This window comes from Haemaphysalis longicornis, unplaced genomic scaffold (assembly GCF_048455015.1).
Source record: "Haemaphysalis longicornis isolate Haplotype H1 unplaced genomic scaffold, Haemaphysalis longicornis Haplotype H1 scaffold_14, whole genome shotgun sequence".
NCBI classification, from domain to species: Eukaryota; Metazoa; Arthropoda; class Arachnida; order Ixodida; family Ixodidae; genus Haemaphysalis; species Haemaphysalis longicornis.
In genome coordinates this window covers 35,178,467-35,193,122 of record NW_027526245.1, presented here as the reverse complement: position 1 = coordinate 35,193,122, position 14,656 = coordinate 35,178,467, and the positions used below count along the sequence as shown (strand labels likewise).

The 14,656-nt window shown below is 50.5% G+C and overlaps 1 protein-coding gene across 1 annotated transcript; it reads left to right on the top strand.

Annotated features, from left to right (window-relative positions):
- Nucleotides 1-245: 245 nt before the first annotated feature.
- On the top strand, nt 246-2,171 carry LOC144164847 (neprilysin-2-like). The gene has a single exon (XM_077695099.1). The coding sequence runs from the start codon at nt 246-248 to the stop codon at nt 2,169-2,171; it is 1,926 nt and encodes a 641-aa protein (XP_077551225.1).
- The last annotated feature ends 12,485 nt before the right edge of the window (nt 2,172-14,656 follow it).

Genomic DNA, 14,656 nt, shown 5'->3' with positions numbered 1-14,656 from the left:
GAGAGTTGGACACAGCGGAGGAAGGAGAAAGGGACGACCGAAAAGATGGAGCTGGAACGAGAAGCACTTCTTCCGAACAGCTTCCAAATGTCACATCGAATCTGCCGTTAAGGAGCCCGAGGAAACAAATCTCGAAACCCAAATCTCCGCAGTCTTTCCGAGATGCCCGACGTATCCACTTGGAAGAGAGCAGCGTGCGATGTTCGTAGCCAGAGTGCCTCTGGTACCTGCACCACATGAACACCATGTTGGACAGGAGTGTGGATCATTGCGACGACTTCTACGGCCACGTGTGCGGACCCCGCTGGTTCAAGCCCAACGCCAAGCCCACGTTCGAAGCAGAAAGCATCGAGAAGCTCATGAGCTGCCTCGACCTGAACGTGCGTGTCCAGAAGCGCAGCCCTTTGCGCTGGGTCCGCAACGCTGTGTTCCTCTATCAGTCCTGCCTCAAGTCTAATGGCTCCCGGGCGGTGAGAGACAAGCTATTCGCGAGGCTGCACCGCAGGCATTCTTCTCCTACGCCACCTCAAACGGAAGCCCCCGCGGTCATTTTCCACCTCGGGTTGCAGGAGATGATGCCGCAGCTGCAGAGCGAGTACCTCGAACACGTGAACGTGCACCCCCTGGTGAGGGTCTACCTCGCTCCGTCGGGAGGTAACGGCAAAGGTGGAGCCAGACGGTACGTTCCGCACGTGCGCTCCCCCGAACTGCTCCTCAAGCGATTCTTCCTACTGTACCCGGAGCAATCCGAAAGGGACTACAAGCGCCTCATCGAGTCGTCTTTGAAGGACGTTCTGAACCCGACGAAGGTCGCTGGCAAGATTGTATATATAGAGAAGCGGCTCATGAATATCGTTTCGGGAGCTGCCAACGCGCGGACGGTCACGGCGAAGGGAATTCGAAGCTTGGGGAACGCCACGCTGAGCTGGTTGTCGCACCTTTTCCCCAGCTCGTACGGGCGTCGATCGAACCTTAGAATCCTGGACCAGGACTACGTTTCGCGCATCGTCGACATGCTGAAGCAAGTGTGCACTCCGGCCGACCTGGCAGACTATTTCCAGTTCCGGGCACTGGTGGAGTACTCGTCCTTTCTAAACATCACGCCGCTGATTCCGCTCAGCTACGACACCCACGTTAGTGCCGTTCCCTTGCGGGTGCAGGGCTGTCTCCACCTGGTGGAGAACTTCTACAAACACGGCATGCGCATAATGGGCACAGAGGCACTCGGCGGCGACAGTAGGGCCTGGCGAATACCTCTACGGCAAGAGGTAGAGGCGCTCTTCACCGACGTTCGGCGAACTCTTCAGCGCTACGTCCGTTCCTGGTTCAGCAGCAGTTCAGTAGACACTGCGGTGCGGAAGCTGCGCTCCATGAAGCTTGCCTACCTGGGATCTAATGTGGCCCACCCGACATCATACGCCACGTCTACGCCAGAGTTTACAAGCTTGGACCACCTCGGCACCCTGGTTTGGGACGTAGTGCGGAGAGACTTCAACAAGACGATAAACTACGACTCTCTCTTCAGAGCGTCCATTTTTTCCACGTCGGTAGAGTACAACGCGGACACGAACACCCTCTACGTTCCCCACGCCCTGGTTACGATGCCCGCGTTGTTCTCGGAGACACTGCACCCGATCTTCGTTCCAATCCTGGGAGCGAAGATGTTGCAGGCTGTCATGGCGGCCGTCGACGTCCGAGGCTCCGTTGTGGTGACGGACGACGGCGACTACAGAAACTGGTGGCAGCTGGTCGACCGGCTGAAGTACCAGAACCGGTCGGCGTGCTTCCGCAACCAGCTGGACAGCGAGATCCGGCACGTTTCAGCACGCGCCAACTTCAGCGCGTTTCTCAACCTCTTTATTGCGGAAAGCGCGGCCATCAGGCCCCTGTTGGACCTTTACAGGCAGCGTGCTTCCCAGCGCTTTCCACAGGGGTTTGCACCATACGGCGATCGCTGGAATGCGGACCAGGTGTTGTACTACGTGTACGCCATGGGCCAGTATGAGCATCCGCGCACTGAGGGCGTACAGATAAGGTTCAGGCACGCCATTCCAGCACGGATCCGCGTCAACAGCGCCTTGGCCAACGACCCGGGATTCCAGAAAACATTTATGTGCAAGATACGCAGTCGGATGGCGCCGTCCAGGAGGTGCTCCTACTGGACAGCCTGAGCACAGACGACCTTGTGCCCGACAAGAAATAATTCAACACTTTAGAAATGACACTATAGAAAAGGTGCGCTCTTTTGGGGCGCATTCATTAGGAGCAGTACCTACGGCCATCCCTTGTTCGATAAGAAACGAGGCGCCGATAAGTGTTTTTTGATTAAAAAATACACCAAATTTATAAATGAAGCTTGATTTTCTGTCTTTTCGGGAAGCATGCCCTTCTTTTAAGCAAAGGTAGTGTAAAAAGTGGCTTACGCAGTTGTAATTCCATATTTGAATTTCGACTAATTACGTTTCTGACTGACCCTTTTACCTCTGGAATTTTTGTATTTCGAGCAAGATTTGTTTTCTTTGTTTTTAAGTTTGGACCTCAGAGGCTTAGGAACAAAAATTTAATAGCGCAGTAATTTATGTATAGCAATTACTGATAGGTGATTAGGCAATGCAAATTTTCCGTCGCTGTGCCTATTGTGTGGACCAGACCGCAAAGTAATGCGCACTTTTTTGAGGTATATATATATATATAAAATGAAGAAAATGAAACACGTCGAAATAGGATAGGTTTTAACGTTTCGACCGGGGACCGGCCTTCGTCATAAAGCTGACGAAGGCCGGTCCCCGATCTAAACGTTGACCTATCCTCTTTCGACGTGTTTCATTTTCTTCATTGTACTTACCGGTGTCCAAGAAATTGTTTCCCGCTATATATATATATATATAAAATATATATATATATATATATATATATATATATATATATATATATATATATATATATATATATATATATATATATATATATATATATATATATAGAGAGAGAGAGAGAGAGAGAGAGAGATATATAGATATATATATATATATATCTATATATATATATATATATATATATATATATAGAGATATTGTAAGGCCGATGTTGGGCGAAGGCAGACCAGTACGCGCAAACCACTTTATCCGCAGGCCGAGCTGAAAGGAAGCCAGATGGCGACCGAACCAGGTTACCGATGATGATTGTTCGAGAAGGCGGAACAATCGGTGATTATGAGCATATACAGAGATGAAGAAGCTGTGGCCGCAACTGGGCGACAGTGATGATTGCATTCCACTAGGACATTGCATTCAGCGGACCGAACTTCCACAAACGAGGCTAACAGTGGTCACAATCCCTCCCCTCCCCCCTCCCCCCCCCGGGGGGGGGGGGCCGGGAGCGGCCGCCTGGTCGCGTTTTACTGCGGATTACGCCGGTGGGAAGCCTTGAGGCGGGAAACGCGGATAATCCGCGTGCCACGATGACGGCGGTCCGAACTTCCACAAACGGGGGTAACGCGATAGTTCACAGGAGAGGCAGCCTCAAGAACCTTGTAAAAACCAAGGAACCGGTGTAGGAATTTTTCACAGAGGCCTGCAGAGCGAACCGGTGCCCAGACCAAGACTTCGTCACCAGGTCGGAAAGAAACAGACCGGCGAACAGCATCGTAGCGGTCTTTGCGGTCTTGTTGGCTTGCTTCTGTGCGGATGCGAGCCAGTCGCCGACAGTGGTCGATACGAGGCACGGATTGTTCCGGGAACGATGCAGAAGCGGACACAGGAACCGTAGAGAAACAGGTATCAAGCACGTGCGATGGATGACGCCCGTAGACAAGATAGAAAGGCGCGTATCCTGTAGTGCTTTGAACTGCCGTGTTATAGGCAATTGTGACTGGAGGTAATATAGTGTCCCAATTTCGGTGGTCAGGGATTGATTGTGTCTGAGAGCGTGCAGTGAAAACATTCGGTGAGCCAGTTCGTTTGTGGAGGGTAGCTTGATGTCATCTTTTGCGAGTTATTAGCGGCACGAAGTACTTCGGCAAGGATCTCAGATAGAAACATCTTGCCGCGGTCACTTCACAGTACGCGAGGAGCTCCATGTCGTATCAGGATGTTGCAGAACCCTGAGTAGTATGCGAAGCAGCCATGGGGTCCATTTAAGTGCCCATTAGTTTTCAGTTCTTCGTTTCCGTTAGGTTGAGGTACGTAGCTACCGTTATATTTACCGTTTGGTTTCCATGGTAACTACCAAACTTTTCGCTTACCGGAACTACAAAATAGGAAATTGCGTTGACCCAATGGCTGCTTCGCATACTACTCAGGGTTACCCTACGGGAAGATGGTGTAATTTTATTGGAGGGGGTGCTAGAGTGGAGAGGTATTAAAGAGAGAGAGAGAGAGAGAGAGAGAGACGGTGTACGTGGTATGAGTTTGTCTTTATTTAGGCATTATCATCATCATGTTCAACGTAAGTGACGTCGAGCTGTGGTTGGCGTTTTGCTTTAATTATGACCGGCTTATGGTCTGTGAAATGTAAAGTCAAGGGCTGTTGTAGTGGATGAACCCTAAAGTTGCTGAAAATGAGGTCGATGCACGTTCCCCGGATGGTTGTGGGCTGATTGTAATCATTGCCCACCGAGACTCGCCGACGCACGCCGAAGCCGATGACGATAAAACGTCGAAGGCGTGTGAAGCGTGCTCGTCTCGTGCTGGCTTAGGAAGACACCGGCAACACTGTCGCTCCAGGAGCCATTCAATTGTAAGACACCACTGGGTGTTCAACAAGCCGAGCATGCGCAGTGGGGGTGCGGACGCCGCATGGCGGAGGAAAGGCCATAGCCTCGACCATGAGATGCTTCGCATCCAATAAAAGAAGGCAGCCAGCGACGTCGCCAACGCTAGCCGAGGGAAGTGGCGCTGTCTCCGCGTAGCGAGTCAAGTGATCATTTCCAGTTGACGTAATGTCAAAGTTGGCCACCGACAAAGAAGACCTTCGGCGCTCCACACGCGCACTTATTCAACCGTGTGGATCAAACCTCCCTGGTGGGCTCACCCGCCGTGATGAGGTGGTGTTACGAAGGATTCGCGTCGGGGCTGCTCTTACACCAGCTGTCACCCACACCTGGCCCCCGGATCGACGGGCTCCGTTTGGGCGGACACGTCCATTTTTCACCACGTCGGCATCGAGCGCAGACATTCACCATATTCACTGGACTTGCCGTGGCCTCCAACGTTCCCGACAGCAAGTACTACATAGCGTGGGACTCAACCCAGGCCGGCCTCCCGACTACTGACACTGGCTCCTTGGGCCGTATCACCGGAGCCTTTTAGACTTTCTTAGTGAAAACTTCCTGTTTTCCTTAGTGAAAACTTCCTGAACACACACTCGCCTCCACCGTTTTATGCTGCAGAGCAAACTTTCGCAATTAAAAAAAACTGCCGTGACGATCCAGCGGTGACCAGTCGATGTCGTCGGTAAGGAGTCATACAAATCAATACCGACCACTTCAAACGACGTAGTAGTACACGGAACAGGCTGAAGGAGACCGACCCGCCGCGGAGGCTCAGTGGCTAAGGCGTTGCGCTGCTGAGCACGAGGTCGCGGGTTCGATTCCCGCCCGCGGCGGCCGCTTTTCTGATGGAGGCGAAAAGCAAAAAACGCCCATGTGTACGAGATTTCGGCGCACGTTAAAGATCCCCAGGTGGTCAAAATTAATCCGGAGCCCTCCACTACGGCGCGCCTCATCGCCTGCGTTGCGTCGGCGCGTTAAACGCTACAATCAATCAATCATGAAGGAGACCGACAGGGGGTGCTGTAGAGCGCTTTCGGTGCTGACAAGGTGAGCAAGATGCGACCTATTTCACGACACTGGTCGACAGTCCTGGCCAAAAGAAGCGACCTCGAATGGGGTCGTAGGTCTTTTGAAAGCAAAGGCGGCTGGCGGTGGCGTTGTCATGAAAAGCTTGCGAGATGCCACTTGTGAGAGGACGAGGCACAACTGGGACCCATGTGGCGCCATTTGGGTGGTGGTTTCTGCGATACAGTGCACCGTTTATGAGCTGGAACTGCCGCATTCGGCGACTTAGTCGGCTATTGAGTGGACGTGTCAAACCAGCGAGCCGATCCTTCATTTTCCGGCACGAACTGTCTGCCTGTTGATGATCGATGAAGTCGCGGCGGTCGTCAGCCGGTGCATAATCGACAGGTGCAACTGATGATAGCGGTGCATGGGAAAGTGACGCCATGTCGGTTGAAGACGGCATCAGCGGGCACCGCGAGAGTGCGTCTGCGTCTACATGCTTGAGTCCAGACTTGTAGGTAACCGTAAAGTCGTACGGTTGCAATCGCAGAATCCAGCGTCCCAGGCGTCCCGACAAGTTTTTCAAAGAAGACAGCCAGCACAAAGCGTGATGGTCTGTGCCGACGGTGAAATGCCGGCCGTAGAGATATGACCGAAACTTTTGCACAGACCACACGACGGCCAGACACTCCTGTTCCGTTGTCGTATATTTCTTCTCCGCTCGTGTTAGAGACCGGCTGGCATAAGCAACAACCCTCTCGCGGTGGTAAGCATCGCACTGCAACAGAACGGCGCCAATGCCATGCCCACTAGCATCGGTGTGGAGGATCGCCGGTCTCGAGTCATCAAAGTGGCATAATACAGGTGTGGAAGTAAGCGCTTGCTTGAGGTCTTGGAATGCATTTTCGCAGCCATCACTCCAGTCGAAGGGGGTATCAGAGTTGAATAGCTTGTTCAAAGGTGCCGCCAGAGTAGCAGAATTGCTGACAAAACTGCGAAAATAGGACGCCCGACCGAGAGAACTACGCAGGGTTTTTTGTTGCTGAGGTCGAGCAAAATTGGCTAAAGCAGAAATTGTGTCTGGGTCCGGGCGTATGCCATCTTTACTAACTACGTGACCGCGAACTTTTATCGATTTGCGAGCAAAACGACATTTCTTGGGGTTGAGAGTCAGACCAGCCTTTGCCAGGCAAGTCACACACCTCGTCCAGACGCTGAAGGTGTTCCGCAAAACTTGACGAAAACTTGACGATGTCGTCAAGGTAACACAGACATGTTTTCCATTTAAGGCCGCGAAGTACCGTATCTATCATTCGCTCAAATGTGGCTGGGGCGTTGCATAAGCCAAATGGAATTACGTTAAATTCGTACAAGCCGTCTGGAGTCGCAAACGCCGTTTTCTCTTTGTCAAACTCACGCATGGGGATCTGCCAGTAGCCAGATCGCAGGTCTAGACTAGAGAAATATTCAGCCCCTTGTAGACGGTCCAGCGCGTCATCTATGCGCGGCATCGGATATACATCCTTCCGGGTAATCCTATTCAAAGCCCGATAGTCCACACAAAAGCGTACTGAACCGTCTTTTTTTCCCACCAGAATAGGAGAAGACCACGGGCTCGAGGACGGTCGAATAAGGTTTTGTTGAAGCATGCCTGCGACGGTTTCTTCGATGACTTTCCGTTCAGACGACGACGCACGGAACGGGCGGCGGCGAACAATGTGCATCCCATCTGTCTCAATACGATTCTCTGGCACAGACGTCTGTCCGAGGTTCGTGGAGATGCAGTTGAATGAGTTTTTGTGTTTTTCTAGCAGCTAAAGTAGGAGTTTCGTTTCGAACACCGTGAAGCCTTTGCTAATCGTGGCTGCCAGGGTGGGAAGTGAAGGTCAGGAATCTGAAGACCGGATAACAGAAGACACAGAGCAGAGGGGAACCAAAGACAGACTGTCATCAGCCACAACGGAAGCGAACCTACTGCCTTCAGGGAGGAGTATCGTCTCAAAAGTGGTATTTGTAAACACGAGCGGCGCAGACCCACGTGCAAAACGGACAAAGCACGTCGCGATAATGACTCCTTGGGGAATAAAACGCCTAGACGGAACGATTAACACATCACCATCACAAATTTGGGTTAAGTGAAAAGAAAGGATTGTATCGTGGCCAGGGTATAAAACGTAATCGGCACTTGCAGTCATATTGAGTTCTGGCTGTTCTTCCGGAATATTGGTACCCTCCGTATCTGCGATTTCAATTTGGGGTTGCTGGCACGAAATGACGGCGGATGCGGATGACAAGAAGTCCCAGCCCAAGATAAGGTGATGAGCACAGGGTGACAACACTGCACACTGCAGGTGAGGACGAAGTTGACCGATTGAAATTCGTACCGTGCTCTGTCTGGATGGCTTGATCGTGCTGCTATTGGCACCATGCAAAGAAGGTCCACTGTAGGGTGTTCGAACCTTGCGTAGGTGCGCACACCATTCCATACTTATCACCGAAATACTGGCACCAGTGTCAATAAGGGCACCTACACAAACATCTTCAACCAAATCTGACAACATGTTTGATGGGCGAGTACATCGGCGCGTAGGACACGAGATATCGTTAAGGAGGGTGATGTGCGCATCGCTGAAGTAGTCAAGTAGCACCCATCCGCGTGTACTTATGATAGCAGAACCCCAGTAGCAATGAGGGGTATTGAAGTCCCCGGCCACAAGTATTGGACAGGCAGCATGGAAATGCCGTAGAGATGTTAACCAGCCCAATCTTAGACGAGGCGCACGTCCGCTATGTGGACGTACATAACATGATACCAAGATTATCGCAGGCTTGGGCAGTTGTACTTTCACCGCAACCTCTTCTTGCCATTCCGTGCACCACTCGTCTATGGGGATCTGAGTCTGCGGATAAGCCGTGAGCACATTGATGGCGGCTTTGCCTGGCGGAGATCCATTGAAGCCACAACGACGATCATGTATATATGGCGTAGCGTAAGCCGTAAAATTTGGGAGGCGAGGTAGATAGTTTGTCTCTTGTAGTAGGAAAGCAAAAGCTCGCAGTTTGCCTAGGCGAACAAGTTCCCGAAGCTCCCCAATCTTTGCTGGAAGTTCGCGACAGTTCCATTGGACTATATATTGTGGCACAGGCATAGTAAAATGAGTCTTAGTTGGGCTGCTAACACTGGCACCAAGTTCTGCAGCTGCTGCACGAGAAACTGTAGAAGCTCATGACGAGTGAGTACGATGATGAGTGCACACCCGGATTTAAAAAGTGAGTACGATGACGAGTGAGTACAGAGGTAATTAGCATACTCGTGAGTATATTACTCATGAGTACAGGACTCATGAGTATGAGTACTCATGAGTATAGTACTAATGATTACGGCACTCACGAGTATGAGTACACATGAGTACAGTACTCGAGTACACAGTACCCATGAGTACAGAATACCCTTGAATACACAGTGCTCATGATTACAATACTCATGAGTACTGTATTTGCGTGAGTACAGTCGATGCCGGATATATCAAACTCTAAGGGTATCGCGAAATAGATATAGCGGTAATTCGAAATATAAAATATGCCCATCTGGAGCTTGTCTGAAAAGTCCACACATCACTGAGAGCTTTGAGAGGCAGCGACAAGCGGAAGCTTCCCGCTTTGCTCTTCAGAGCACGGAAAATATGAAATAGCGCGGCGACCACCCAACTTTGTTCAGCACGAAAAAAGTCCGTGAGCATCGCTTGCTTTATCTTCTCGCCGTGAAGTTCACCAAGCTATCTTGAAGCTTACCAACGCCATTTAAATGAGAAAGCCCGTCCCCGTCTACTGCGCCGCCACAGTCACGAATTATGCTGAATTCAGACGCAAGCTCGACTGCCGTAGACGGTTGGGAACGTCGTCGGCGTCGCTAGTAAGGTCCGCTTTTCGGTAACAGCGATCGGCACCGCGATCGCCTCATCGTCGCCATCCGCCACACCTTGCAGGTCGTCGTCAACAGTTACGAACTTACATGCTGTTCCGGCCCCGGGGATTTCGCATGGAAATGATGGCAGCTTTCTGTTTTTCACTCTCGAGGTACTCAACGCCGTTGTCTGTTATATCGGAACGCCTTCCGTCTGGACCCGCAACGAAGCTGCTTTGCTGAACCACTGCAGCAACACGCACACGAAATGCTCTAGGACGGCCGTGCTGCGCTGCCTTCGCCTTACATCAGCTTGCTGCGCAGTTTTGTGTCCAAATGGGCTGCGAGGAATTTCGAATTTCGAATGCTTCTGCAACCGACGACTACTTTTCAATGGCCTTGACCCCGTCTAATGATGTCCGCCTTCATCGCTAAATTCATACTCTTATGTTCTTTTCGCGACCACATCGCCGATAAAAAGACATGTACGCACCACGCCGCACCAGTCTCCATGCCAGCAGAGCCGCCGCTGGGTCACAACATAGAGTTTCGGCCTTATTCGACGAATCGCTAGCCGTCACCACGGGCTCAAGGACAGAGAACGAATCCGTCTAGTTCAGGCTTTCATCATCCGTGGGATCACGTACTCTCTCCCCTACCTTAACCTTACCACCTCCGACATACACAAAACTGACTGCCTCATCCGAAAGGCATATAAGGCAGCATTACAAATACCCCTCCACTCGTCCAATGCCACACTCGCCTCATTGGGAGTATACAATACTGCCCACGAGCTACTAGAGGCCCATCGTATTAAGCAGTTACGCCGCCTCTCTACCACTTACAGAGGGTGGCACATTCTTCACCGCTTACGAATTGGCATCCAGGCAATGGTAGAGAACGAAGCTTCGTTGACTCGAGACATCCGAGACTGCCTCCGCATACGTCCACTCCCGCGCAACATGCACCCAGTGCATCACGCGGAGCGCAAGTGCCAGCGCGCCCGTGCCCTTACAGATAAATACCCCATCTCCCCCTCCACCATGTATGTTGACGCCGCCTGGTACCGACACGCGGACGGCTTCGCTCTGGCAGTAGTTACCCACTCCAACTCTCCGGGGAGACCCAGTCAACTCCCTCACCGTACGGACCTCTTACCCCCCAACGGCGGAGGAGGCGGCGATAGCCCTGGCTGTTATCACCAGGCCGCAACCACACATTATAATCACTGATTCGAAGACGGCCATTCAAAACTTCATTCGCGGTAGCATTTGGGCTACGGAACTCAAAAGTATCCTCAAAATCCCACTAATAAACCAGTCGACAGTCTGGACTCCGTCCCACACTGGGGTGGGAGGCAACGAGGCGGCCCACAAAGCAGCACGAGAACTCACCAGCCGTGCTGGGCTCGCTCCTGCTCCCTACCACGGTGCTCGGTCGGCCCACGAACGACTGCTCTCGTACCAAGAGGTCACGGAGCATTACCGCCTCTCCCACCGCCGCTATCCCCCTGCCCACACATCCCTCACCAACGATCAGAAGCGCCTATGGCGACTCTTACAAACTCCTTCGCCAGTCGGTCCCTCCTCCACAAGGTCTATCCCTCCGAGTTCCCTTCACCCAACTGTCCCCTCTGTGATTCCCTGGACACTTTAACCCACGCCATGTGGGCCTGCCCCCTTAACCCACTCTCCCCCTTCTCCAGCGCCGAGCAGTGGGAGGACGCACTGGGCAGCTCACAACCGGGGGTGCAGCTACTTCTGGTTGACCGAGCTGCCACCGCCACCGCCAGCCTTCAGCCGGCAGCCACCACGCGTTCCTCGAGAGTACAGTAGCACAAACAAGCTTTCTGCACAAACTCGAATCCGGACGCCCGTGTACGAGTGGCGTAGCGGTGCCGCTGCGCCGATTAACTTTCAAGGAAGGTAAAATCAGACAACGAAAACTGCGCCATTCTCATTTCCCGGTCCTGGTTTGGCTGTGCTTGCGTTTTCGTTTTTCGGTGGTCGCTCACTAAAGCGTGAACCGCTTGAATCGTTGTTGCACACGATTTGTGCGCGTCGGCGCTCCGCGTGCGATTTTTTCACGCCCGCGTCGACGGTTCGGCCGCGTGGCAGCTTCTGCGTCGGTCAGAACATGAAGCGCGAAGCTGGCAGCAGTACGAGCAGCCTGACGACCTCGCCAATTGGAAGGCATGCACCTCATGGCGGCAGTTTCGAAGCCCTCGTGGCAGCCGCTTAACTGTTAATAATTATGAGTCGCCCAGGGTCCCGGTTGGCTTTGGGGTCGCACAGGACTCCGTGTTAGGGCCACTGCTCTGTATGGTCTATATCAACGATTTGCCTCTAAACATTATTTTCGCAGATGACTGCGTAATATATCGGGCGGTTAATGGCCATTTAGGCGTACTTGAATGGCAGGCTGATATTCAACGGGTTTAGAAATGGTGTGAGACTTGGGATATAACGTTAAACGTTAACAGTTGCATGTACATGCACGTTAACCATTACCACGCTAGTACCAGCGCATATAAAATTGATAACGTTCTTCTCGAAGCAGTAAATTCTTCTAAGTATGTAGGCATACACATAACATCTACATTATCTTGGATGACACACACTGAATATATTACAGCTAAAGCTAATAGCATGTGTTATCTATATTGAGAACCGTTGGATGAACTGAAACAATTCGTTTTAATTAACTGATTTTTTTACAACGGTGGCTCGCGTGGCCCATCGGGGAACGCTCTTCTTGCTCTCTGACACGGCGGTGCGCGGGCGCGGCTTCCGTTCGCCTGCTCGCGTTACATGATCGCACCTTGAGGAGTTCGGTGACGTCATCCAGCGGAAGCTCTGCGTACATGCGGCCATTTATTTATTTATTTATTTAGGTACCCTCAGGGCCAGAGGCATTAGAGAGGGGAGTGGGTTACAATAGTTACAAACATATTATAAAACAGAGCAGAAAAAAAAACAATAAACAGAACAAAACCAGGAAAATACAATGTACTTCAATGCTTCCGATTATACAATGTTAGCTAAAGCAGTTTTAAAAAGTTGGTGGTCAGAAATTGTTGCCGTCAGTGCGGGTAGGTGGTTCCATTCTTGTGATGTACGCGGTATGAATGACTGGGAAAAGGAGTTAGTTCTGCAGGACGGCAAGCCGACTTTATGGACATGATTAATGCGAGCTGAAATGTACCGAGGAGGCAGAATGAGTTCGTCGCGTAGATGGCTGTGATGAAAAAGCTTATGAAAAAGACAAAGGCGAAGGATTTTTCTACGAGATGATAAAGAAGGTAACCTGAGGCTGGATTTCATAGTACTTATACTAGCAGTCCGGTTGTAGTTAGAAAGTATAAAACGAACAGAGTTATTTTGGACCATTTCAAGTGAGTGTGTTAGATTTTCTTGGTTAGGATCCCAAACTGATGCAGCATATTCCAGTTTGGAACGTATAAGCGTTTTGTAAAGAGTCAGTTTTAGTGTTGAGGGAGCCTGTGAGAAATTTCGACGTACGTAGCCGAGCATGCGATTAGCGTTATTAATTACGTACGCTGTATGCAAGGACCAAGTGAGGTCGTTAGTAATATGTATTCCGAGATATTTGTAAGTGCTGACAGATTCCAAAGGAGCATCGTTCAGATAGTAAGTGGGCAATAAATGGTTAGTTCTAGATACGCGAAGAAACTTGCATTTGCTAGTGTTAAGTTCCATTACCCATGTTTTGCACCACACCGATATAGCGTTCAGATCGGATTGAAGGGTTAATAGGTCATTGTCATTAGATATTTCACGAAAGAGGACGCAATCATCGGCAAACAAGTGAATGTGAGATGTAACAGATAAAGGTAAGTCGTTAATGTAAATAAGAAATAGCAGGGGAGCCAGGACAGATCCTTGAGGGACTCCAGAAAAGACGTTCGTTCGGGGTGAGACGTTATCATTAGCTAAAACAAACTGAGAGCGGTTAAAAAGAAAACATTCAAGCCAAAATAAAAGTTTGGGATCAAGATTAAGATTTTGTAGTTTGTGAAGTAACAACTTGTGACATACCTTATCAAACGCTTTCGAAAAGTCTAAAAAAATGCAATCAGCGATAGATGAACGATCAAGAATGGTGTGTAGTCCATGGGTGAAAGATGCAAGCTGAGTTTCGCATGAATAATTTTTCCTAAAACCGTGTTGGCACTTAGAAAAAAACGAGTTAGATTCCAGAAAACCTGCCAGGTTGGAATATATTATGTGTTCTAATATTTTACAGGGTATACTGGTTAGCGAGATGGGCCGGTAGTTAGATGGTGAATGTTTGTTACCCGTTTTAAACAGTGCAGTTATCTTTCCAATCTTAAAGTCGATGGGGAGACAGCCTTCATGAAGCGATTGTTCGAATATCTTTGTTAGTATGATTGAACAATAAGAGCTTGTGTTTTTCAAAAATTTCGGACTAATCGTATCACACCCAGGAGACGAGGAAGGCTTTAAAGACTTGATTATACTCTCTACACCAACGTAGTCAATAGTAATAGATTCCGTCCCTATGCTACATGCTGCATTACCATGCTGCATTACCGACAGTCCATGCCCTTCGTCCAAAGCTTGAGTTTGTCAACGGGAGCTACGCTGGAATATGCTCTTCGTGTCCTCCGGGTGTGTTGGGCGTCTCTGATGCGGTAGCCGTCATTAAGAAGCTTCTCGGCTTTGACGTACGGTCCCTTGTATTTGACTTTACGTTTTCGGGATTCTCCGCTCGCTGCGGGTTCTCGCTCAACTAGTACGATGTCTCCCGGTTGAAACTCAGACAGTTCAGCCCGCTTCTTGTTGTAACGTGTTTTCTGTTTATGTTGGGCCTCACGGATGCTTTCCATGTAGGCGAGTGCCACGCAGTATCGCAGAAAACCCAGAACCGCGTTGATCATGCGTTGGAATACCGCTGGGGCGTTGGCCAACCCAAACGGCATTCGAACTCGT

Coding starts and splice junctions, on each gene's coding strand:
- LOC144164847 (XM_077695099.1), top strand. CDS start 246: ATGTTGGACAGGAGTGTGGATCATTGCGACGACTTCTACGGCCACGTG.